This window comes from Numida meleagris, chromosome 2 (genome assembly GCF_002078875.1).
Source record: "Numida meleagris isolate 19003 breed g44 Domestic line chromosome 2, NumMel1.0, whole genome shotgun sequence".
NCBI classification, from domain to species: domain Eukaryota; kingdom Metazoa; phylum Chordata; class Aves; order Galliformes; family Numididae; genus Numida; species Numida meleagris.
In genome coordinates, this window is record NC_034410.1 from 64,023,880 (window position 1) to 64,050,051 (window position 26,172).

The window sequence follows — 26,172 nt, forward strand, 5'->3', positions numbered from 1 at the left end:
GGAGGGCAAAATGTGTGAGGACGGGGGTGGTGGACTGCCCGATGGGGGAGGCCACAGGGACTCGAGTTCTACCGAGCAGGGCTGAGGGAAGCCACGCTGACAGGATCCGGAGCTGCTGGTAGAGCAGGGGCCTCATGGAGCCCTGTGTAAGAAAGACGCTGAGGGGAAGGAGATCCAAGGAGTTAATGATGTGCCGTAACTCACTTGCAGAGACCGGATCGGGTAAACGGTTGTCCACCACCAGCCTGCTCTTCCATTTACATTCAGTGAAGATGCCAGTCCTCTACAAGTGCACTCACGTATTTTCTGCTCGCTAACCGTGTTCCTGTGCATGAGCACCTATTGATCTGCTGTCTCTGCTTCTCTTCCTCCATAGAAAGAAACAACTGCACAGCTCATGCACAGACTGAGGCACTTACGAGCCCAAATGGGTTTAGCCGAACGCGAAAGTAACCTTCACCGATCCAAAATGCCTGTGTTACAATTAACGGGAGCCGTTCACACGATTAGTATAAGGTTGCACGGATCGGAAGAGACGCAGTCTCTCCCTCGCCCCGCTTCTACTCCCCTTAGTGCTACCCTCGCCCCACAGCCCTGACCCCCCTCAGCCGCTCCTCCTGCTGCAGCGCAGCCAACCGCAGCCGCACTGCATTAGTAAAGGCGCACCGCGTAAATAATTGATCCGCGCAGCGCCGCGAGCCCGCCGCTCGCAGCCCTCTCCCTGCAGCGGGGCTGTGTGGGGCCGCCTCTGGCGGCGGGTCTCCGCGGGGAGCCGGGCCGGCGGCGCGGCGGGAGCAGGTGCGGCTGCTCGGCGCGGCGGGGGCGGAGCGGAGGGCCGGGCCGAGCCGGGCCGGCAGGTGGGGGCTGCCGGGAGGCGGCTGCCGGGAGGCGGAGGGCCGGGCCGCGCGGCTGGGCTCAGCGCGGGGCGGCGGGGCGAGTAGCCGCGGGAAGGAAAGAGGCGGGCGGCGGCAGCGCTCCCGCAGCCCGGGCCGCGAAGAGGCCGGCGGGGCCGCCCGCTGCTGCTGCGGAGCCAGATGTGCGGAACGGGGGGCGGCCAGGGGCCCGCGGGGGGGTGCTGGGGGCTGCCGCCGCCGCTGCTGCCGCGGCCGGGGGGGGCCCTTTAGCTGGGAGCCGGGCAGACGCATCGGGAGCTGCTGTTTTCTTCCCCTCCTTCCTTCGCCTTTCTTCTCCTCCCTCCTCCTCCTCCTCACCAAAACCGGGAGAGGAGGCGTGTTCGCAGAGCCTTGCTGCACCGGTTTTGCTTGGTTCGCTGTTGCCGGGTTTGGTTCGCAGGGTGATTGGACTGTGGGATTTTTTTGTGCGCTTTCTTTTTTTTTTTTCCTCCCCTTTTTTCTTTCCCGTTTCCCCCTCCCTCTCCCGTGGCCCATCGCATGCTCGGCTCCGGCTGGATCCTTCCCTTTATTTTCGGCGGTGCCGCTCGGAGGGGGAAGGGAGCGCTGGGATGAGTGCCGCCTGACGCACGGGCACGGCGAGGGGGGCTCGCCGCCAGCCGCAGCCCTCCGCGCCCGCAGGGCGAGGGGCTCGCCGCCGCCGTCCCCTCTGCTCGCCCCGCTCCGCCGCAAGGTGTGCGTGCGCGGACGGCAGGAGGAGGAAGAACTGCCCTCCGCCTCGCCGGCAGCCGCCGGGCGCCAGGGCTGCCGCCGTGCCCCCCCTATGTGAGGCCCCCCGGGCTGCCGCATGGCTATAGAGCGGCGCCGCGAGGCGGGCGGCGGGGGCCGGCCGCTGCCCGAGGAGAACGGCTCCGTGCCGGGCGCCGCCGCTCCCCCCCCGGGGCCGCCCCCCGCCGGGGCCGCCGAGATCCAGGCGGTGCCGCCGCCCGCCGCCGCCTGCAGCCCGCTGCTGCTCGACTACGACGGCTCGGTGCTTCCCTTCCTCGGGGGGCTGGGCGGCGGGTACCAGCGCACCCTGGTGCTGCTCACCTGGGTGCCGGCCCTCTTCATCGGCTTCAGTAAGTTCTCGGACTCCTTCCTGCTGGACCAGCCGGACTTCTGGTGCCGGCAGGCCGACGGGCAGGGCAACTGGAGCGTGGCTCCCGGCCACGGCAACCGCAGCGGCAACGGCAGCATCTTTCCCCCGGTCGCTCTGCCCACCCCCGCTGCGGGCAACGCCAGCGAGTGCGATTGTCACGAGTGGCACTACCGCATCCGGGCCGGCCTCGTCCAGAATGTCGTCAGCAAGGTGAGTGGAGGGCTGCTGGGTCCCCGGCTCCGCACCCGCCTGGAACCGATCCCCCCTTCCCCGTTATCCTGTCCCCGTTGCCGCGTGGGTTTGTCCTCATCTCGTATCTTGAGATGGCATCCTCGGCACTGCTCGTGTGTGTGTCTGGCTGTCCCGGGACGTGGGTCCCTCCCAGACAGGTGCCCATGGGAGGGCTGGGGCAGGGCTCAGCCAAGGTGCTGCAGAGTTCTGTGTGTGCCATCAGAGCCAAGAGCCAGGCTGGTGCATGTGGAAGCTGATGGTGCGAGGGAAATGGGCAAAGTTCTGCTGAATTCCTCTCGTTCTGCAGTCAGTCCCTTGGTAAGGTTTTCAATAGAGTGGTAAAAGTGGAAACGTCTCGTGTAAGCTGTATACCTTCTGAGGTAGAAAGCTCTGTTTTCTGCTCCCTGATTCAATGGCTAAAGTGGAAGATTTCTGATGAAGGAGGCTGAATGCTTCCTATTTGCTAAAAGAAGCCTCATCTCTTCACTTTATCAGGTTTTACTTATGCTTTGGCCATGTGAGGGCTCTGCCACGGGCCTGGTGGTGGTAACAGAGAGCTCTTGGAAGTGCTGTTATCTGTAGCTCTTGAAAGTGCGGAATGACACTGTTACACTAGGAAAGTGGTTCCCCTTTGGCTCAAAACCCTGAACTCAGCAAAATTACTTCCTGCCTAGAAGCGTGTTAGGGATTAGCTGCGCTTATCTGGTTGGGAGAAAGCAGTGCAGGAGTGACCGGGTGGCTGGTGTGCTTGTGCTTTGCTCTGCCAGCAGGCGCTGGAATTAATCGTTGGAAATCATCACAGTTTCTCTTTGTGTCCCTCGAAAGCTTGTGCGACACTAGGAAAACAAGCAAAGCAAATCCTCCAAAAACTTGAATCCAGAATGGATTTAAAACAAGCCTGCTGTACTCCTTCCACGAGAAAAGCAAAGGCACATGGTGGACTCAGCTTGTGGAGTAAAAGTGCATAATGAAATTTGACATTTAAGAGAAGCAGATTTCCTTCTGTTTATAACCGGAGACGGAGCGATTCATATGTTTTTGGGCTTCACACCGGTGCTGGAGTGTGAAGAAGTGATCTTGAAATATTTCCTTCCAAGTGCAAACTGTAACAACATTTTTCTCAAAATGTTGAGGATCTTGTGAAGGTCATCATCACGTTGGCCTCAGAAGGTCGAGGGAGAGTTCGTTTGCTATCTTGTACGCTTTCTTAATAATAATAATAATAGAGTGTTCTTTGGAAGAACTTGCAGCAAAGGGCAGATCAATTTTAATGGATAAATAAACAGCTGTGGTCCCTGCTGTCTTGTTTTCTACTAGAAAGAATAATAATCGTCTTTTGAGACTCTGGGTTTTTTCAGTGTGGAGTTCTTGTTGTGTGCTTGCTTCTGAAAACTTGGCAGCTTTTTCTCTTCAATTTCTAATCCCTTATAATTATAATTAGGTTGTTTTTATGGGGTCAGGATTCCTCCCTAGCTTGTGTTTTTATTCTCTTTTGGGGCTTTCTGGGTGGGCGTGCTGTCTGTTTCCATCACAGTAAAGAAAGAGGAAAAACCCAAACAGAACATCAGCATATGGCTGAATTGTCTCCCTCCCATAAACTGCCAGGCACACTGGTGGTGCAGGAGTATTCCTAATCACCACTGGCTCTCCTTGTGTGCATCCCACCGGCCTTGGTGCGAAGGGACTCTGCTGGGGGATTGAGGAGCTGTTCCCATCCCAAGATGTTCAGACCTCCCTTAACTTCTTTCAGCAATACATTCATTTCTGTAAAGGATTATGCAATGTTCTCATCTTTCTAAATAGAGTTTTATTAAATCTTAGTCTAATATACAGTCATCTGTGTAGTAGCCAGGGGTTATATGGAAATATCATAAAGAGAGCCAAAAGTATATCAATAAAAAATGCACTTTTGCTTGGCCACTAAACCATTTTGTTCTTGTGGTAATGCATTGGAACTGGCTGCCCAGGGAGGTGGAGGAGTCACAGTCCCTGGAGGTGTTCAAGAACTGTGTGGATGTGGCACCGAGGGACATAGGTTAGTGTGCGTAGTGGTGATGGGTTGATGGTAGATGATCTCAGTGGTCTTTTCCAACCTTGATGATTCTATAACTCTAAGTTTCACTGTCTCCACATCCTCTCCTCTCATGGTACCTCAGTCCAGTGTTGTGTCTCTGCCCCTGTTCTCTGAGCTGTCCCATCCTACATCATGCTTGGGGCTTGTGGAGTTGCGATCCAGCCCTGCTTGGTGTCTGGCTTCTCCCTCCTCTGACCCAGGAAGCTGCTGGGGCTGGAGGTGGCCTCGTGCTCCTTGGAGGCCGGCACTGCCTCACCTAGCACTGCCATCGCCCTGCCCTCCTCCAATGAGTCACTGGGAGCGCTGCTTTTTATAGTGCTGCCAGTCATTAGAACTGGGAGTGGTAATAAAGGACGTGCTGCTCGTTATTTAATGCTGTTGAGATACATATAGCGAAGAGGTCAGGTGCATAATTTAACCACAGGAATTCCAGTGGCCATATTAAATCACGGATCTGAGCTCATGTCCTGCCTTGGTGCATAAATCTTGGTCCTGAGCTATTTTGTGTGTAAATATCCCTAGGAGAATATCTCTCTAGGAGAATTCACTTGTAAGGGCTCTTAACGCTAAATGCTTCTTGGAGGATTTTCATCTGTTCTTTGTCACATCATCGCCACTGTCACATCACTACAAATAGAGCACGCCTATGTAACTTGTGATATACGTATCCTGATCTGTCCTTCAGGCCAAAAACTACGAGCTGTGTCTCACCACTGTCTGAAGGATGGATGCTAAGAAATATTTCCTTCCTTTTTTGAAAAGGAGAAACCTGAGGTCTCACTTTGACTGTTTGCAGTGTGACCCTTCCAAAAAATTATTGATATTGACATAACAAGCAACATAATTACACTGCACAGCTATATACATTTAATTGTATCGGAAACTTGGAGTGTGTACTTAGCAGGGACGTTTCCAACCTTCTTGTCACTCTCTTTAATGGCTGCATGTTCTATCAGTCTGCAAAGCCAGCTGCACTCCTGGGGTGAAGTTTTCATGGCAGTGTGTGGTTATGGACCTGGTGGCTGTTGTTTTTCCCCCCGTTACCAGGATGACCAGTCTGCTGTGTTCAATAACATTACATGGTGGTGTGGTGGTGTTCTGAATGCTAATCTGTATAATGGACACCAAGAGCTGGCAATGGGCAATGACTGAGGCTTGATTAAATTGCAGTGGGTGGTAGTGCAGCATCTCTCCACGCGCGCTCGTGGCATTCCAGATCAGCATTGTAGGGTGGAGTGGTTAGTTGGAGGCTGCTTTTTAATCATCTAGAACAATTATGTAATAGTATTTCATGTCTGGTCACACGGGAATTCTTGTTGTGGCTGCTTTTCTGTTCCAGATGCTTTGTTCTGCTGCAGCGCTGTTCCTCTTGGCTCTTTGCTTCCTACTTGATTTGGGTTGAATCATCTTCCTTCACAAGGAACGTGCCATGATTTTACCTACTTGCTGCTGGTTCGATCCTTCCCGCTCCAGTTTGGCTGGGCCTCCAGCAAATTGTCTTCCCTAGGAAAGGCGAGCTTAATTCAGGGGAGCCCCAGTGTGGTCCAACTGTGAGCATGGGGCAGCGCTGTCTTGGTGGGGACTTGGGTCGGTTCAAGCAGTGATGTGATGCTCTTTGCCTCTGCAAGGGGATGTCTGTGCCCTGCCAGCTTTTCTTCCCTTCTCTTTCTTGCAGTTCTGGCATTTTTCTGGGCTGGTCTTCTACTGTTTTGTCTTGCTAATCGGGAAGAAAATTTCATCTTGTAATACTTCTTTTTAAAAATGTCATCTTTTTTTTTCTTTCCCCCCCTCCTGAGTTTTTTGCTGGGTTAATGAGGTGAAATGGCTCTGCGTGGTGACTCATGCCCTGGGCTGCGGTGATGTCTCATGGGATTATTGCAGGTAACTGCAAGTAACCAGAACGGTTACAGTACAAATCTGCATGTGATAACAGTGTCAAATTTGGCACTGCTCATGGGGTGGTAGTAGACAGGTGTGTGTTTCAAGTATACTTTTAGAACACAGTTATTAATTCAAAGGGATCTCTGGCAAGGTCCTTCCCAAAAGGAGGAGTGGCTGAGCTCTGGCACAGTGCCTGCGGAGTCTCATCCTTGGACATCATCCCTTGCCCTTGCTTCCCTACAATGGATTGAAGAGGGCAAAGGGACACACAGCATGGTGATGAAGCTTTCCACTTATCGGAGTGCTCATGAACGCCATCCTAAAACAAGGCATGAATCTGTGTGTGTGTTCTGGCCGAGCAGAGTGCAGGATGTGGATGGCTGTTTCAGTCACAGTACCCATGTTTCCTGGTGTTGGAGCTGTGCGGAGCTGCCTTTGCCTGCAAACAGTGTATTATCATATGCTGATGTGTGAGATAACCAACTGTGATCTCACTAGATGACAAATATGTGCCTAGTGAGCTTACACATTTTTATTTACTTTTGAGGGGGTGTTACGTACACTCCAAAATAATTCTAAGCAATTGATGTAGAAAACAACAACTACATTAAGACTGATACTGCCACCAGGACTCATATAGTCTTTGTTTTCTATTTGGTGTGGATTTTCTGTGCTAGAGGGAATGTGTACAGTGTTAGTGTTTATTATCTGCTTGAAGATAGTGTCTCAGGTACTGGAATCTGATTTCAGCCTACTGTAAATTGTTGGTTCTACAAACGGCACAAACTATAATCATTTGGGAAGGTATCTTCACGTCATTCTCAGCTTTCCAGGACTGATCTCAGACCTTTCCTATTCCTCGTTTTCTGTGAGCGTGTGAAACCACTGTGTTTTTTTGTTTGGGATTTGTGTTTGGAAAGGTTGGGGTTTTGTTTGTTTTTGTTTCCACTCCCTGGTAGATCCTGTATCTCAGTCATTCAGTCTACATACACCAGCCGTGCACCTGTTGTGGCAGGAATTGCAACCTTCAGTGCGTATTTACCAACTGTTCAGGCAGTTTAATTTCTAATGTGCTCTGGCAGTTTTCTCTCTTCTTACTTTGGTGAGAAGTGTGTGATTGTAAAAGATGCCCTCATAGTTTTCTTAAAGAAATTGTCGAGGAGGAGGAACTGGTGTTTAGGGAAAGCATTTAATCTGGAGCTAGTCTGCCGCGGATTTTCCAAGGATTTAGAGCCGAACGCTACACGGTGCGGGAAGCATAACAATCTCAATATGAGTACGCAAGCTTCAACTTTAATGGAGTACTTCACAACATATATAGAAACTGAGTTACACCTGGCAAACTGCCATTGGTGGGGCTACCCCAGCCCCATCCTCTGATTGGTGATTACAACTTGTTGAACTAAGCCAAACAGCAACCACCCCCCTGTGCCCAACAGTTAACCTCCTGATACTTCTGTCCTTGGGCTCCGCCCCACCCAAGGACCCCTAGGCCCTGCCAACCGTCCACCCAGAACTACTCCATACACACACTCTGCAGTACTTCCTTGCTCGTACAGTCACTCAAGTGATCCGTGGCCACCCTAATCCTGCAACACTAGTCCTGCTGTTTGTCATGGTAACGCTCAGATGAAGATTACGGGCCAGCTGGTTATGAAGGTGTCCATTTTCAATGAAGTAACATCTGGAATAGCATGAGATTTGTGGTTTTCCTTCACTTAAAAACCTTTGGCTTAAATTAAAGCTTTCCAGATAAATTCTAGAGAGCTGCTAAATTCAGAAGATGCCAAAAGAGATTTAAGCTTTCATGTAGCTTTTCTTCTGTTTTCCCCATTAGCCCTTTTGTTTCCATCCAGGTCCCTCTCTGCACTACCTGGTGTCCCTGCCTGGAACAGCCATTCCCCTGCTCTTTCATGCCCTTGTGCTCCTGCAGTGTGGCTGCATGCCTCAGGGTTATCCATCAGCAACTGTAGGTGGAAAAAGAAAAGTTTTTTTAATTTCTTATCTTCTTCCTGGGAGGAAAATTCAGTACATACTATAGAGATTTTTTAGGCTTTCTATTCTGTTTTTTTTTCCACAACTAAGAGAAAGCCCTAGATGTGGATTGTCCTAATGAAACACCAAGAACGAAACACTAGATAGAAAATATTCACCTGATTCTTGTTCTTGGGACTCAGATTTAGGTACACGAGGAACAGGATCAGGAGAATCAAGACTGCTACTTGCAGGGTGTGTTCACCTTATCCAACTTCATATAGTTTATGGTTACTCTTGTGCGCTGTTCCAGAGCAGCATGTAGGTGGTTCAGTTCCCTGAACCAGGTGGTTAATTCCCAGTGGGATGGGTCTAGAGGAATTCGTTTTGGGTCGAGCACTGTCTCCATGTGCCTGTGCAGTACTCTGGTGCTGCCCGGTCTCCTCTTGGCCGGTGGGTTGAAGTCCATGAGGGTGTCTGCAGTGTCACAATGTCCAAGCTACGAATGTTATACTCTACTCGACTCTTGTGAGGCCCCATCTGGAGTACTGCGTCCAGGCCTGGGGCCCTCAGTACAAGAAAGACTCAGAGCTGTTGGAACGAGTTCAGAGGAGGGCCACCAGGATGATCAGAGGGCTGGAGCACCTCTCCTCTGAAGAAGGGTTGAGGGAACTGGGCTTGTTTAGCTTGGAGAAGAGAAGGCTCCGGGAGACCTCATTGTGGCCTTCCAATACTTGAAGGGAGGGTATAAACAGGAGGGGGAACGATTGTTTATGAGAGTGGATAGCGATAGGACAAGGGGGAATGGTTTTAAACTGAGACAGGGGAGATGTAGGTTAGATATTAGGAGGAAGTTTTTTCACTCAGAGAGTGGTGATGCACTGGAACAGGTTGCCCGAGGAGGTTGTGGATGCCCCATCCCTGGAGGCATTCAAGGCCAGGCTGGATGTGGCTCTGGGCAGCCTGGTCTAGTGGTTGGCAACCCTGCACTCAGCAGGGGGGTTGAAACTCAATGGTCTTTGAGGTCCTTTTCAACACAGGCCATTCTGTGGTTCTATGATATGATTCTATGATTGTTGAGGATAGGGAATATAAATTGTACTGCAAAGCCTTTTTCACTGTCTCTCTCTCAGGGCTATATAGAACAGTGTGTGAATAATATAAGCTTGACAGACTAGTTTCTTCTCTTCATTTGTCAAGTAAGTTGGATATTTTTATCCCTTTTTCCTTCCCCTTAACACTTAGCTAGGCCTGAATTAAACCAGGCTCCATTTTTCCCCTCCCTCTCTTTCTTACACGAGTTACAATGATGAGAGGGCAGGGTCACAGCAGTAATAGCTGCATGTCAAAATTAAGGTGTCTGATCTTTTAATCTGCAGCGACTTTGAGCAAGTGTTTCTCATGAAGAATGACTTCCTCTTGTCTCCTTCCCTTGTCTCTGTTCTGGAGTTTTGTCCCACACTTGGCTGTTTTGAGGTTTTTCTCCCAGCTCTTAAGAAGGCCTGTGTGGTTTGTTTCAAGTATGCATTGTCCTGAAAAATACTGGTCTTGAAAGTGTTAACTTGGTTTTGATAATCAAATGATAGTGAATGTTAATATTTAACTAAAATGTTGTAGGTTTTTTACGTATGACTTCTATTTACAGTGCTCAGACCTGTTCAAAATACCAACTTGACTACTTGTTCGGTTTTCTATTTATCTGGATTGTGAAGCCAGTCCCACTAGAATGTGCATTTCCGGAATAAGTGCGGTTAGCTGAAAACTGAGGCATTAGGGCATTGGAAAAACGATTTTTTGCATGTCTCAGCTAGTTCTAGTGAGAGGTGTCATTGCCCCAGTCTTTTCATGCATCCGGAGGGTGGCAAACATCTGTGGGTATTACTGCAAAACATAGGTTTGAAGTCAGTCAGCTTTGTCACAATGGTTTCCCTATGATGTCAGAACATACGCTGAAAAGATACAGCACAGAGATGTAGAAGGGAGATGAAAATATCCTAGGTGTGAATGTAGTGTCTGTGAAAGCTGCAAGCGAGACTTTGTATCTCCCAACGCTTTGATGCTAGATGACGTTATGGAGTTGGCAAAAGGGGAAGCAAATTATAACAGCTGAGAAACAAGTTAGTTGACTAATCTTAGTAGGGTGAAGTCTGGAGAAGATCAGAATGTCTCAGGATAAAGGGAACTGCTAGTGAAAATGAAAGAAGTGATAGAGAAGTGGGTGGTACGTGGATGCTACTAAAACTGATTAATCATATTGAGTATTCACAAGACTCATATGATTAACAAATCATCTTTTAATTGTTAGTGAATTAGTGATGATTATTTACTTAGCAAACTTCCTTCTTCCCTGTCCCAGTGGGGAAAAGAAACAGATTGGAGATGGGACCGAGGCTGGGAACAGAACAGCTAATTGCTCCTGCTTAAAATGTGAAGCTGTAGATTAGAAGAAACCTGTCTAGTTTTGTAGTGTTTCAGATTGCATCTCATCACTGTTGGATTCTGCTGATGTTGTGGTTGCTGGGTAGCTTGGAGGGTTGACCCTACGTGTTGCATAAACTAAGGAGTAATGTAGTGCAGAGCAATGAAATTTTAAACAGAGGCCTTTTCTGTGTTAACTTACTGACTGGGAGACAAAGTCAGTTTCTTTGGTCTTGTGTATTTGAAGTTTGAGGCTTGTTTTTTTGATCACGCCACTGATGGAGCCATGTCACCACGGTGGGGAGAAGACCATCCCAGGTGAGCCCCGATCAAAAGGCATCAAATATGATGCTATGCACGCAAATGTGAGTGGGGCAGTTTGGCTGGCAGGCATGGAGTTAGGGTGCAGAGATATGCTGGAGGAGCACAGCCATCAGCATTGCGTCGCAGGGTGTAGTGGGGCCAGCCTGTTTACCCTGAGGTATCGTACAGGGCAGTGGCTGAGAGTATCTTGATGTACCCTGTGCCTTAGGTTTCCCTCTTCGTGATGGAGCTGAAGTTTGCGAAGCAGGTGGGAGTGCTGTTTTATGTATCAGTGTTTGCATAGAGATGTGTGGTAGTGTGGCACCCATCCCGCGTGCTTTATTTGTAAGGCTGAAATACCAGGCTTAAAAAAAAAAAAAAAGCTTCAAAAATTAGAGTGGAAATTTCACAGTGAAGTCGTGCCTGTCCCAAGGATGTATTTCAGCAGCATCAGCTATGTTAAACTTCAGAAACTGTTAGGTAAGCTTGTGAGATCCACAGTTGTGTACTGTTTTGCAGGGATGGAAACAGCTTTCGTAGGTGCATGAAACTGCTTTCATGCAACACTGCGTGGGCTAATTATATCTTTCTGGGAAGCCTGCTGGGCATGTCCTCTGGCTCAAGCGTCCGCTCTTCTTTCTCTCTCCCTTTTCCTCCGTCCCCTAAACCCTTGGCTTTGTGGCAGTAGTCAAAAGTAGTTACATTCATACAGTTGGTACCGTGGTAACAACAATAGATTTCTTGCTACCTGAGTAAAAGTTCTTGCAAACCTGGGCAGTTGTAAACTCCTCAGTATACTAGTGCATGCTTGCTTAGCGGTGATTTTAGTAGAAGCATTCATGTTTAACAAAAGCATCCACTTAGGGTGCAGTTGAAGGAAGTTAAATATATCAGGTGCTTGGAAGTCTAGTGGCATGCAGAAAGGAAGCAGCTGGAAAGTCAGGTGTTCTAGATTCAGGCATTCTAGCATAGGAGGTACATCTTTCTTTGAGTAGCTCTTGAAAGAAAACACACAACAAAATCTTGCAGTAGCTGGCTTGCTGGCTTTCTTCTTGTTGTTCTTTTCTTTTTTTTTTTGACTCTCTCGTTTTCCAGGTAAGGTCAGTTGTACCTGATCAGAACGTCAGGCTTTTGCAGGGATTTCCTCCCATCAATGGGAAAGACTTATTTTGGAAGACTGTTGCTTCTGAATGCGGCTGGTTAAAGAAAAAGGAATTTATTTTTGTCCCTTATTTTGAAGCCTTCCAGGATTATTTGGTTTAGTTTTTAAACCCAAAACCACCATTTTGAAATGTGACACTATACTTAACACATAGCTGGCTGTATTGGTGATCTAAAATGCCAGGTGTTCCCAAGAACAATTTATTGATGCTTGAAGTACATTTGAGACTGGGGAATGTTTTGCCCAGCTGTGTGCTCAGTAGAGAGGCACTGCTGCCCTGAGCCTTGAAGATTAAAAAGATTAAATGCTCTTCTGTTGCCACTGCTGGCGGGAAGGAGAGGCTGGAAGTATGACGGAGCTACCCCTGTTGTATTTTTTGTCTTGATTTGTTGTTGTTCTGGTGGATTTATCATTCGAGGATGTCTGTCAGTAAAACCACCCCAACTCTGTGTTGCAGGCAGGCTGGTGTGTGTCTCTGGATGGCTTCTCCTGCAGCCTCTTGCATGGCACAGCTGCAGGGTTACTTGCTGTAGAGCTGAGCATTGTGCCACTTTCTGCATCTTGTACATTTTCTCAAACTTTAAAACACAGCCAGGTTGTCACTTCTGGCCAGAGGCTGAGACAGCAAGGAGAGGAGCATTGTCCTGTAGCGTCCTGTAGGGACTTCTTGTCACTGTCCTCAACAATGGCTGTGAGCACTACTCCAGCAGTTGAGTTACTGCAAAAAGGAATTAGTGACAGGTATAGTATGGTAGGAGGACCGACTGCTCTACTTTTCTGGTTGTGTTGTTGCTTTTTTTTGTCTGGTTTTTTTTTTTTTTTGGGGGGGGGGGGGGAGTATATTTGGTGTTTTTCTGGTTGTACTTTGGTCAGCTGACTTGGACTTTTTTGTCCAGCAGTAAGGACCTAGAGATGGTTTTGCTTTTTGTTTTATATAAAAGGTATGAAAAACATCACTTAATTCTTCTTTTTTAATTCTTATTTTTATTTTTTTTATGTAGCTTGCTTTATTTGTTGTGGGGTTTTTTTTACTAAGTTTTCATATTTTCTGAAAAAATACTGAGAGAATGTGAAGGCATCATAAACTCTCACTACACAAGGTACTTACACAGAAATGGAGAGAGAACATGAGTTCTAGTGCCAGGTAGGGAAAACCACCAAGGTCTGGTTATAAAAGGATGAATCAGGAGTGAGTGTCAGTGACATGTAATCGATTCTTGTTTCCATACTGCCATGCAACATGCAGGGCAGCATGGGGCTTCTCCGCAGGAGGGGTCTGGGTCTGCCCCAAGCTGGCTGTGGCATACATAACATTTAGAGGCTGAGGGTCCCAGTGTGGCACCCCTTTTCCAGGGGCCACGGAAGTTGGAAAGGAGCAGATTTTACATTTGTATTTTACATAAAACTATTGCCTTAATTTCACTACAAATCTTGGCTTCTTGCATGTCCAGACTTCCATTTCGTGTAAGGAAGGTATGGGATGGTTACATTTGAGGTGCATTAATTCTTGTCATTTGTCTTCTGAAGCATGTTTCTAACAGTCCTCCGGCTTGACTTCTGGCTTTTGAAGCACAGTGACTCTCAGCATGGGTGGTGACTCACTGAGATCAATTAAACATTAGGATGCTAAAGGTGTGACTCCTTAGGCTTTGACAAAAAGTGCTGTCACAACATGAAAAAAACACTTGCAATGTATTGCACGTCTGCACAGGTGGAGTTCTCTACATTGCTCTCCTGTTACAGAAGCAGTTCTTTTCCTTTTTTTTTTTTTAAGGTCCCTTGCCATGTTTTATATAGCTCTGTGTTTTTTTTAAAGCATAACCTGTTGCCTCAGCACATCACTTTCACAGATCTTTAGAACTGTGAGGCTGGATGGAAGGTAGAGAAAATGCAGGGTTCACTGTGAATCTACCAGCACCCTTCCTTCAGGCTGCCGGCTGGTAACTTGCAAATGGGATACCATGGGTTTCTGCCAGAGCAGCTACCGGATTTACTGGTCTCCCTGCTTGAAACCCAATAGTCTACCTTTTGTAAGAGGCAATAATAGGAGATTGTCTAGTCTTTGGCCAAAACAAGTTCCTGGTGCAGATTTACTTAGATTGCCATTTGACCTGCCTATCCCAGAGTGCAGTGACATGGGAACTTGTGATTTCTTTCTTTGTGGAGCAAACCGGAGTGTCCTGTTTATGGGACAAAACCACTGGTGCTTGTAGTAGGCCGCACTGTGTAGGCAGGCCTTGAGGGCTGCATCTGCCTACGCCTCTTTGTGCTGCTCTCGTGGATGTGGAGATGTTTCTGTTCTCAGTGAACCCACAGTGGGATGCAGAGAAAGCCTTCAGAAGGCAGTGAGTGGCCAAACACAGGATTGGCACGGAAATAGATGTTTTAGCTTTCAGAGTGGCTGAGGAGTTGGGCAAGAGCCTTGAGAGCAAACAGACACGTGGTTCCCAGATAACTTATCAGAAGGTGCTCTCTGGGCTTTACTGAAGGACTTGCCGAGAGTTTAACCTTTCTTCTGTTTTTGAGCTTCTGCTCTATGTGGTAAAGTGGACAGTTTAGTGTCTGGCATGTTGTCCCAGCCTGAAATTTCACAACAGCCCTTTGTGAGACTTGGTCTCCTCCAGCCATGAACCTTCACCTCCGTGTGGCCCAGCAGGGTGCGTTCCCTGTCTGGGCATGGGGTGACGGCCAGCCATCGCAGCTTGCAGCAGTAGACCCTGTGGGTAAACTTGTGCTCTCCTTTTGGTCTTGTGGCTTTACTGCGCATCTGACAGTAGTAAAATAAAAATGAGCAACTTAGAGAGATTGCCTGTAAAAAGTGCTTGTGTATAAATATGACTACTTTTAATACCCTTAATTTATAATCTACATTTAAGAGGTTTCTCTTTTCTAAGTGCTATATAGACCTTCTGGATTGTGAAAATAACTCCGGAGACTTCTGAAAGTTTGCAGGGAACTTATAGGTACCTCCTAAATTTTGTTTGCAGCTTGCCTGGACAGGTATTTTTCTTGCAAGCTAAAAACTGATTCTATAATTGTAGATATTAGGAATTACATTTCTTCCTCTTGCTAAAATTCTTTCAAGATGTCAAGAGCTTCAAAGAGCAGTTCTCACTGCCTTGCTGAGCCGCTTGCTGCGGATAGCACATAGCTATTTGGTGGAAAAAATACTCACCACTTGCTTTTGGTTCCTTTGTGTACCTTCAGTATGCAGCTTGCAGAATGGTGCAGAGGGTCAGACATGTGTTCCAGGTTCTACAAGCCAGTACAGTGAAGAACTCAAAAATACGTTTAAGTAAAAAGCCTGAGCCTAAGTGTTTGCAGGAAGTTGGCACATTTCTTTTTAGCCACAGAAGTGCTACACTCCTTGGTGAGATGGTACATTTTGGGGAGGATGTATTCTGTGATGTTAAACCAAATGGATGAGTCAGAGCTGTATGTCATGAAAATGCCTAACACTGCAGTGCGCTTAATTGAGCCCTTTTGAGGGAAGGTTTCTTTTGAATTTGCATCTGACTTTTGAGAACAAATTCATGTTTTTATTTTGCATGTTTGGCCATTAGATTTCAGTTAATATTTTCGAGAGAGCAACTACAATTACATTATACACAAGCAGCTGTTTATTCTGTGAAGTTTTAATTCTGGAGTATCTGATTGTTCAAAGTTGGCTGTACTTATTTTTCATTAAATGTGTATGGCTCCTGTTACCATCAGTATTTGAACACTTAACAAACCACGAGCAAACATACCTTCCTACGTTTATTCAAGGGTACTGTAGAGCTATCTACACTTTATGCACAAGAGAGACTAAGTTGCCTGTCTGAGGGCAACGAGGATGTTGGGCTAAAGCCAGGAATGCAGCCTGACTCTCCTGAGGCTTAGTCTGATGCCTAAGAGGAAAACATCTTGAAGGTTAGGGAAGCCATGCTAGAATTGTTCCCATCTTTCTCATGGAAAGGTAGGAGTGCCCTAATAATGGGCTTCACAAAATGGTCCATTTGCTCTTCTTTTGGACGGAAAGGGTCGTTTTGGTATTAGGGATAGATTTGGCATGGAAGTTCAGCCTGTCTGATTTGTGAGCTGTGTTGGAGGCTGTTGTCCTAAGGCTGTCTGGCTCAATGTCAGGAGCTGATCTGACAGGACATATCATTAGTTTTTGTCTCCTTCCACACCTCAGGATGCTTTTCTGAAAGCAGAAACATCTTAACGTTTTGCTTATGGGAGCTTGAAACCAGTAGCCACTGGGGTCTTGTGGGAAAGCATCTGCTTTTCCCACTGTATCCAAGTGATGCCACGTAAGTCAGCAGCAGAGCATCCTCCTAGGTTGTCTAGCAGTACATGTTTGGGGGCGTTATGGTGATGCACCCTGATTACATCAGTAGTGCCCTGTAGTGTCTAAACATAAGTGGTCTGAGGGGGGTGAGACTTCAGTGCTGGATGCTCCCCTTTTGTAAATAAGGGCCTGATTAAACTCACTCAAATTAATCTTTATGTGTACTTCATGGGATCTGGGGCTTGATTTGAGGGGAAAAGCTTTCCCCTGCTGTTTCACAGAACTGCACAGATTTCCATGTACTTGTGGTAGGAATGAAGCTTTGAAGACAGTCTATTCCAGTGCTAGTACGTTTAAAAGCATTTGAGAATTTCATATCTTATTTTGGTTTATCTGTCTTTCTTCTAGTGGGATCTTGTTTGTGATTCTGCCTGGAAAGTCCACATTGCAAAATTCTCCCTACTTGTAGGATTAATCTTCGGCCACTTGATAACAGGATGTATAGCTGACTGGTAAGTGAAAAATCTTTTAAGGCAGTATACAAGTTAATTAATGACAATATTAAATATTGCTTAGATTTTTATCTACTTTATATTCTTAAAAAACCTTTGCTTAATGACTTTCATGTTCTGAAAAGTATGTGATGAACAGTTTAAAACTGTGTGTTAATTGCTTGAACTGAGTAATTTGCACCAAGGTAAATAACAAGGAAATAAGCTATTTGATAGTTGACTTAGTTATTTCCTGCTGACACAATCTATTACAGCTGTAGAGCTGGTGCAGAAGTATGTATTTGCTAATCATGTAAGTGAAGCCTTTGGTTTGGGTTTTTTTTTCTTTTTCTGAACTAGGAGATAAGGTGAAAAGAAATTGAAAGCAGCACTGATTTGACTGAATACAAGAGAGTTGTGTAATGTCAACCCTGTGCTTACAGAGTGGCTGTTAAGGGTGGTGGATGACTGTTTTTTTGCAAACCTTTCAATTGTTCTATTTTTAAAGTTGTTGTTAAGCAAGCATTCTGAAGCAGTGTTAAGGAATCTCTGACTTATGTGCTGTTGATGTTGGGGTATTAGATTTAAACACAAAATTCAATTCCTTAAATTACAGTACTGAAAACATTATGAGGTTCCCCATTTGTTCAGAATTCAGCTTTTATGTAAAGAGAGGGTCTTGTAGTGCAGGAGAAGGGGAAGAAAATTAAAGGCCTGATTCAAGTGATTTAAATGGAAACTTGCTGCATCTGAAACAATAGCTGTGATGCTGTCCCAGCCATTTCACTGGCTTCCAGGACAGTTGCCAGTGCCAGTGCTTTAGATGGCCCCAATTTAACTCTTTCACTGTTTGCTAAACCAGGAAAGGAAGGAGTTGCTTATTACAGAAATTCTAAAAAGCCCCAGTGACAGCTCATCAGTCAATGGGTAGAGAAAAGACTCCCTGCAGCTGTGCAGCAATGTGTCTCAAACTTTTATAGCAAAACTACGCCTTTCTTCTTGAACAGTCATTAAATGTTCTTAGGCAAGTAAGGAATTATGACTTCTCAGTGAAGCAGGGAAGGGGCATGGTGGAATACAATTGAATTTGATTAAAATGCTGTAGTGAAACAGGGATGTAACAACGTGTAGAAAGTATAGTGGGGAAATGAATGAGGGTTCTCATTTGGTTTTCCAAAATAGGAGTTTGTATGGAAAAAGCAGACTTATTGCCAAGCTAGGGAAATGCTGCTGTAATTGACAAATAAGTCACAAATAAGCAAACAACTTGTTGCCTAAAGCGCTGGCTTCAAGGGAGAGATGTAATAAGCAGATTTAATAGTTCTCTGAGAAAGGAGTGTCCTGTTCTTCTATCCATTTCTTACCTCAGTGTGTAGTTTGCTCCACCATGTGTTTTTTCTGCTTTTTCCCTACAGTGAGATTAAGAGAGTTTAAGGACAAACAGTTTGATAGATGTAATGTGATGGAGGAAAGGGCAGTTATGTAGCTGGGGGGAAGAGGGAGCCCCTTACCCTTTCACAAGCATTGCATTGCTCTGGCTGCTGCCACCGAGGCTGATCTCTGTGCTCCTCTTTTGCCTCCCTCATTGCCATCTAATACAACTGATGCTGCAAGGTAGTCCTGCACTGGGATAGTCCTTTTTCATTTGGTAGTGGCGTGTGGTGCTGTTGAAAGAGCACCTAAACAGGATTTGCTTTGTTATTTAATCACTGTTTGAATTTCCTCTAAGATAGGCAGTTGTGTGGAAAGACAAATATAAAGGGGATTGTACTTGTGAGAAATTATTTTCTTTTAAAAAGTCAATCTGAAGCAAGAGCAGGCAAGATTAGCCAAATTAATATACAAAAGTGCTATAATCTTTCAAAATTCTGATTTCATTTCACTTGTATATCACTATCCAGTTTAGGTAATCTGAGGAGGATTTGGGTGTTGGGTTTAGGTTGGTTATTTGTTGCTGTTTGATTGTAGAGTGTGTATTTTGTCTTGGGTTTTTTTGGTAGGTGGGTTTGTTTGTTTGTTTTGAGCCTGTAAGATCTGGGGCTCTGATTTTCCTTTTTGAAAGGTTTTTAAAGCTGCACGTGGCCAAAGCATAGTATGCATTATGACAGTTTGCTGAGCAGACTGAGTGGTCCGTGTTCAACATACAGTAGGTATGCAAGCTTCAGTAGCTGTGTGTGATAAATCTATAGGAAGAAGGTCTGCAAACTTGTTAGGCTGTGTAAAAACCAACAGTGTCCAAAGCCTGAGTTAGCTGCCTGTTTAGTGGGCAGGGTGTTGCCAGCGCTCTTGCCTCATCAGAACAGGAGCTGTGGAGGTTTCTGTGGAAAAGTCCCTCTGGAGCAGGCAGCCTTGGTGGCTGTGTGGCATCAAGGCAGAAAGCCTGTGCCTCTTCCTGCCCTGCTTTGCACCTGCCCTGGTACTCCTTGGAGCCTTTGTGCCAATTCAAATCCCCAAACTGAGTGTGAGCATGCAAAGAATGGCACAGGAGGAATAATTAGATTGGCTGAAGGACCAGTATTCTCAAGAGTGGCAAGGCACATGCATAAGAGCATGGGAAGGGCAGGTCCTGTCCTCAAAACATTTGCCTTTGCCCTGCACCTCTGGTGACACTGTGAGTATCTGTTTGGTGCATCTGCGTATCACTCTGCGTAGGTTGCAGGTTCATCAGAAGCCTGTGGTTGCTTGTATCCCTAGTTATTTACCTGTGTAGGCAGAATTCAACATCTGATATAGATAATAATATGCGGTGTAGGCTGAGACTGTTGTGGCATGGAAGTCTGTCTCTGAAGTAGTGTGGATGGCAGCAGATAGCATCCCGGGGCTGTTTTACAAGGGAGATTGTGTATGGTTTAATCTCTCACAAGCATTTCCATGTAGTGTTAGTCAGATAACTCTGTCTACACATAAAAGGCTTTATGTACTCTTAAGACAACATCCTGTCAAAACACTGCTGGATCACCAACGACGTGGCTGATAGCTGCCCTGCAGATTTGATTTTTTTGTTTTGAGGAATGTAATGAATTTCTGGATGAGGAAAAACGCTAGCTTTGTATCTGGCAGGAGGTACTAAGGGGCTCGCTTGGCCTCAGGGGGCTTTCAGAAGCCCAGGAGGATCTCCCGACTCTTTGTTAGCAGCAAATATTCATTTGCATAATTTGTATAATGGTGGAAGAAATTCCAAGCACTAATGATGGGTAACCTCAAGTAAAGAGGGTGGGAGGAGGGGAGGAAGGAAACTGATGTCTGTGAAGCATGGAGCCTTTTTTAATCAACGTCAGGAAATGGCAGGTCAGGCTTGTGATGAGAATTAAACTCCTAATTCCAAGGGCTTGCCTAATGCCTTTCATCTACAAAATGCTTCCACAAATACTAATTAGTATGAATTACAGCTTGACTGTTAGGAAAACCGGGCTGTGAAATTCTGCGCACATTGCTGATAGCACAAAGTTCGCAGTTTTTGTATTCAAGGTTTGGTATGAGGTACTTTCCCTCTCTCCCCAAGTGCTGTGAGCCCTATAAACACAAAACATGAAGCACAGGCAGCAGCAACTGCCACCGTGTCCACCGTGTTCCCAGCACGTTGCATGTTGCTGAGGGGGAAGAAAAGCTGTGTTCTCTCCCCAAGGCTCATCTCTGATGAGCTGGGTTTGCATCCCAATGAAGAACCATCTGCTCTGACCTTGTGGTCTCCAGCCTGCCACCTGGTATTTGCTGCTTTCATAGAATGGAATATCCTGAGTTGCAAGGGACCTGTAGCCCTCGAATCCTCAAGTCCCAGCTCCTGGCTCCAGAAATGATGACCAATGTTCTTATAAACATTAAATGTTTGGCACCAACGGGTTAAGTCTTGGTGAGATGCCCTGCAGTTGATGCTGCAGCTGGGAAAAAAAAAAAACAAAACCTGGAAATCCATCCATTATCATCATCTCCGGTGTACTCTGAAAAAGTGTAAGTGATGATACATGTACTGGTTTGCTTTTCCAGTTCCCAAAAGCATGGAATATGATGTCTTCTTCCAGCCCTTTGCCCCTTAATTCATTGATTCTGTTCCATTTTAAAGCAAAATCCAAAGTTTTAATTGTGACTGCATGTATGAAATATACTTTACAGCTGCTGGTAACAATCAAATAATTGAATCAAAACACTTCAGTATGTGAAACTGGCTTTGGTAGTGAGGTTTGTATGCTCTTTATTGCGCTCACATTCAGCCTGATGGCTGGCTTGCAGCTGACAGTCTGCTTTGAATGGGTCTGTGAAAGCTGCCTACGAAAAGCAAGTTCATATATTCTTTGTGGAAGTGGCATATGGAGCTGACTGAAAGAAATCCTCAGTTCCACTGGAAAACTTGTGGGAGTTGACAAGTTGAAAAATTTTGGAAATCTCCACCTAACGATCCAATTTTTGCTTAAAAATAGCAGCGCACTCTGGTGCTTCATATTATCCACCTTGCACAGGAAGGGGGAGGGGGAGAAGGGGAATTATAAACAGCGAGTGTGTGAGAAATGTAGAAGGAATATGAGTCTTTGCATAGGAGCTGACCTCTGCAGCAGGTGCCCTGTGTTTAGTAGCAGCATAGTTCCTCATCAGCATCTGGAGCTGAAAATCTTGCCCTGCCAAGGAGGGCTGCAAATGCTCACACCTCAGTTGCCAGTGGCTGCTTTGGAGTGGTTTCTTCCTCCTCTTCCCCCTCCCCAACTGGTTTTGTGGGTCTTTGCAGGCACTATGGGGATGCGAGGTGGAGGGAAGAGTGGAGTTCACCACTTCCCTGCGAGCTTTGCTATCGGCTCTCTGAGGATTAGGGAAGCAGCACAGGCACTGTTTTTTACATTCAGTGCCTGTTTCTTAGGCTTGTCCTTAATAACGAGGCTAAGAAAAGTGATCTTTTGAGCGTGCTTCTCTTGCGGATGAGGCTGGAAAGCACACGCCTGTTGGGAAGAGGAGACCTTTGCAATAAGCTCTGTGGCTGTAGGCTCTGGTGAAATAATATACACCATCATGTAACGTATGTAACATAAACCCATCTTCTGGTACAGAAAGCTCTGAGAAGCTGTTTTTGATCTCCAAGATATTTGTTTATGGTCCCACTGTAGTTCCTAGAAGTTTCCTTGTTCACTGTTGGTGTTGTGCAATTGGTCAACTGATGTCTTAGTCAAGAAGTAACAAATTACATGGTGACCCTGCTTAATCCCATCTGAAATTAATCTGTCAACGCAAAGCTGACTGAAAAATCAAGTGGGTAAGCAGCAGGGTTGGGGGAACAGAACAAGCATTAAAAATGAGTGGGAATGTTTGGAAGGGATTGCATGTCTTATGCTACTCTTTGTAATGCTGGAGCACTATGTCCACCCTGGCTTTTAACACCATTTCTCTACTTCCTTTCTTATTTTTAGGGTTGGTCGACGGCCCATACTGCTCTTCTCTGTCATATTCATTTTAATATTTGGACTGACTGTGGCACTCTCAGTGAACGTGACAATGTTCAGCACACTCAGGTTTTTTGAGGGGTTTTGCCTGGCTGGAATAGTCCTCTCCCTGTACGCACTGCGTGAGTATGCCTTTATCGCCCACCCAAATGTGCATTTACTGAGTATGTAGCTTGCTGTTCTGGGGCATCCTGCAAGCAAACAATTCTGAATTGTACCCACTGAAAAAAGCTTCAGCCTGTGTTTTGATAACAAAGTAGGGATTTTTGCAGCTATCTCTTTAAGTTGGTACAGAGTGTTACTGAGCTCGGTATGAGACTCCACGCTTTTCCTGTCTGGACCTATTTCAAAAATTCCCCTGCTACTTGTAGCTAAGAGGTCTCTTGTCCCTGCCTTGGATTGTGAAGTACAGCAAAAATATGTGAGATGAGGAGCCTGATATCTTCTTATCAAAGCTTCTTGATTCTTTGTACTTCTTTTGTTTTTGAGTATTTCGAGGGGGATAAAACCTGAGAGAATCTTGAAGGAAAGCCTGTGAGAAATGTCTGTGTGCTCATAGTGTTTAGGGGAGATGCTTGGTAAACTTGTTGCCAAAACGTTTGGAAGCCCCTTTCAGAGACTGTGCCTTCAGTGGGTGCATGTGCAGTGCTGCCAACCCCAAATGTGTCACTCTAGAGCACAAGCTCGGTATGCTTGTGTTTCCTTTGCTATTTGTGATAAACAGGTAGTACACCACCTGAGGAAAAATACAACATTTCCCCCTTTTTATTATGTCTCTGGAAAAGTATTGCCTAAGTATATCCTGGGACTTGTTGTACAAATCTTCATAAAATTTTATTAACTTCCTATCATAGATACTAAATCCTTATGGGCTAGATACCACAGTATCCTCACTCTACATGGAGTATTAAGCTCTACAGTATTTGGTATTTTGTTCCGAGACTGTGCCAAGGGGAAAAGAACCTGACTAGAATACACAGTGGTTTGTTCTGTTTTGCACTTCTTTGTAGTAGGCAATACAGTACCCAAGATAGTTTCACTTTTTTTCTTCCTGCTTCCCTTGCCTTTGGTGATGTAATCCCTAGCAAGAATTCTTCCTCAAAAAGTAAAAATCTGAAGACATCAAATCTTTTTTTTTGTATTCCCCCTGTCGCTGTATATAATATCAGTGAAAACTTCATTGACCCTTTTACTTAATGGCCCTAGAGATCTTGCTAGGATGGAAGAAAGCAATGCAGACAGGGTCACTGCTGAAGCAGAACTAGCATCAAACGTACCCTCTGCTGTCCTGCTGTAGTTGACTCCAAATGTTCATGATGATCTTGGCTGTAAAGAAAGATGTTCCCTTCCAAGGATAGCTCTTACCAGTAGGATATTGAGCTGGAATTTAAGCTAGTTTTGATGTTTTTGTTGCTCAGTGGCATATGTACATTTTTCTTGGTTGCTTAGTTGTTGTTTTTTTTATTTTTAAGAGAGTCATTGTAACTGAAAATTTTTGTTGGGATATATACCAAAATTTTATTATGGACCTGAGAGAGAGTATGTGTATTATGTTAGAGTTATCTGCTAGTAGTTTGCCAGACAAGGTCCCATTCAAAAAAAAAAAAAAAGGAAGATCAGGGTTAGTCCATGCTCTGCTTGATTCAGATCAAGAGCTTGAATTTGATTTCAGTCCCACCCCCCACCATAGTTGAAGTGTTTGCTTGTAACTGCCTGCATGCTTGGAACAAGTTCAGAGGAGGGCGACTAAGATGATCAGAGGGCTGGAGCACCTCTCCTATGAGGAAAGGTTGAGGGAACTGGGCTTGTTTAGCTTGGAGAAGAGAAGGCTCCGGGGAGACCTCACTGTGGCCTTCCAATACTTGAAGGGAGTGTATAAACAGGAGGGGGAATGGTTGTTTATGAGAGAGGATACCAATAGGACAAGGGGGAATGGTTTTAAACTGAGACAGGGGAGATGTAGGTTAGGTATTAGGAGGAAGTTTTTTCACTCAGAGGGTGGTGACGCACTGGAACAGGTTGCCCGAGGAGGTTGTGTATGCCCCGTCCCTGGAGGCATTCAAGGCCAGACTGGACGTGGCTCTGGGCAGCCTGGTCTAGTGGATGGCAACCCTGCACTCAGCAGGGGGGTTGAAACTCGATGATCTTTGAGGTCCTTTTCAACCCAGGCCATTCTATGATTCTATGATTCTGTGAGTGTGCTCATTGCAAGTGGGCATTGGTCTGCATAGGCATTGCGGCCTTTTGTGGAGTCCTCTTCTGTTTCATAGCCCCTTTTCCCTTTTTGTTACTGGTTTTGGTTTCTTCCACAGAAGCTTTGGGCCTGAGAATTCTCACTTGGCTGCCCTGAGCAGAGCAATAGAAAATGGAAAGTTTATTCAGTCAGAAAGAGTCACCAGCTGAAGTTTCTAAAGCCACTGAGCAGAAGAAAACTCTACAGGCTTATATAGCCTGCAAAGATAATTAGTCTGCCACAGAGATCCTCTTTACACTGTGTCGAGCTTGCTGGTTTTGCTTGGATTTATGGTGTGCCTCAAGGAAATTATAAGTAACCATCCTGATGCTCTGGGAGTGGGAATAGCACCAAAGTGCTGCCTTCAAAACACAGAGCTGCTGAACTTGAGTTGCCCTCACCGTTCACACCATGCTCTTCTCAACAGCCTAATGTGGTTTTCCTGTGGGTCCCTGCCAGCGTGCTGAGCAAGCCCTGAGATGGGCCTTGCCTTCTGTGCCACTGCAGGCTGGCTTCAGCACTGCCATGAGTTAGCTTCTTGTAGGCTCTGCACATTGGAAAGGAGACTGTAGTGAGATCCTGTTGGCCTGTTTTCTCAGGTGATAATGTGACAGGATGTGAGGAAGTGGCCTCAAGTTGCACCAGAAGAGGTTTAGATTAGGTGTCAGGAAGAATTTCTTCCTGGAAAGTGTGTTTAGGTATTGGAATAGGTGGTGGAGTCTCCATCCGTGGAGGATTTAAGAGACATGTTGATGTGGTGCTTATGAACATGGTTTAGTGGTGAACCTGGTAGTGTTATGTGATGGTTGGACTTGATGACCTTAGGTCTTTTCCAACCTGAATAATTCTGTGATTCTGTGCAGCATCTTGCTGCTCAGGACTTAACAAATCCAGGTAGTTCCTTTAGCTAAGGTGAAAAGCTTTCTTGCAGTTGTTTTAGTTTTTGTCAAAACTTATTCTGGGAAAGGGTTTCAGGTGAAACTTCTGGTGAATCTGCAGGAGATGGTCTTTGCATGGGTGCTGGCACTTGCTGTGAAGGGGGCAAGCAGAAGAGGAATGAACCTGGGATTTTTCTTCTCGGTGCTGCTTTCATTGCTTTGTTTGGGAGAATAAGAGGGAGATGGTCCTTTTCCCCTGAAGAAACTACAATTCTGTGAAACACAGGCAGCTTTGAGAGGCTTTCGTTTTGTAGTGGAGCTTCCTGCCTCTTCCACCCAGTGTGCTGTGCGCTACAGCCTGATGCACGGAGCTTGGGTTCCTGGTTTGGTGACCTGTGTTGGCTGAGTAGGAGGATGCTGAGACAGCAGGATGGGCATCTCGCATCAGTTGGGTGTGGAGTGCTGTAGCCTGCTGCCAGGCTGAAGGACCTGTGGCTGGTCCTAGGAGGAGTTGGCCTTGAAAGGGAGGCAAGGGGGAGCAACCCTGAGCAGTGCCACGTGTGCCTGAGTGCTGCCTTAGCTGATGCTTGCAGGCCTTTACAGCTGGCGAAGGTGTGCCACTCCCCACAGATAGCTCTACTCTCTGGCTGCGAGCCCTTTGGGACAAAGTATGCTCAGCAGATGTGAAAGCCACGGGAGCGAGCAGCAAATGTGACTCCAGAGAGCACGAAGGGAGTGGCTGCTGGGTCACTATCCTGGTGGGGCTATTGTCCTGGCCTGACACTGCACTTCCCTGGGGCAAGTTTCACAACCTGCATGTGCTGATGCAAGACCTGGCAGGG

General features: G+C 46.3%; 1 protein-coding gene across 4 annotated transcripts in view; it reads left to right on the top strand.

Annotated features, from left to right (window-relative positions):
• The window catches only part of SLC22A23 (solute carrier family 22 member 23), a 106,161-nt gene continuing 80,917 nt past the window's right edge, over nt 929-26,172 (top strand). The window contains exons 1-3 of one of the 4 annotated variants that reach the window (XM_021385392.1): nt 929-2,199; nt 16,714-16,817; nt 22,187-22,341. In XM_021385392.1, coding sequence (XP_021241067.1) covers nt 1,699-2,199; nt 16,714-16,817; nt 22,187-22,341 — 760 coding nt within the window. In that variant the 5' untranslated portion in view covers nt 929-1,698. The other 3 variants (XM_021385394.1, XM_021385395.1, XM_021385393.1) reach the window with 3 other exon arrangements.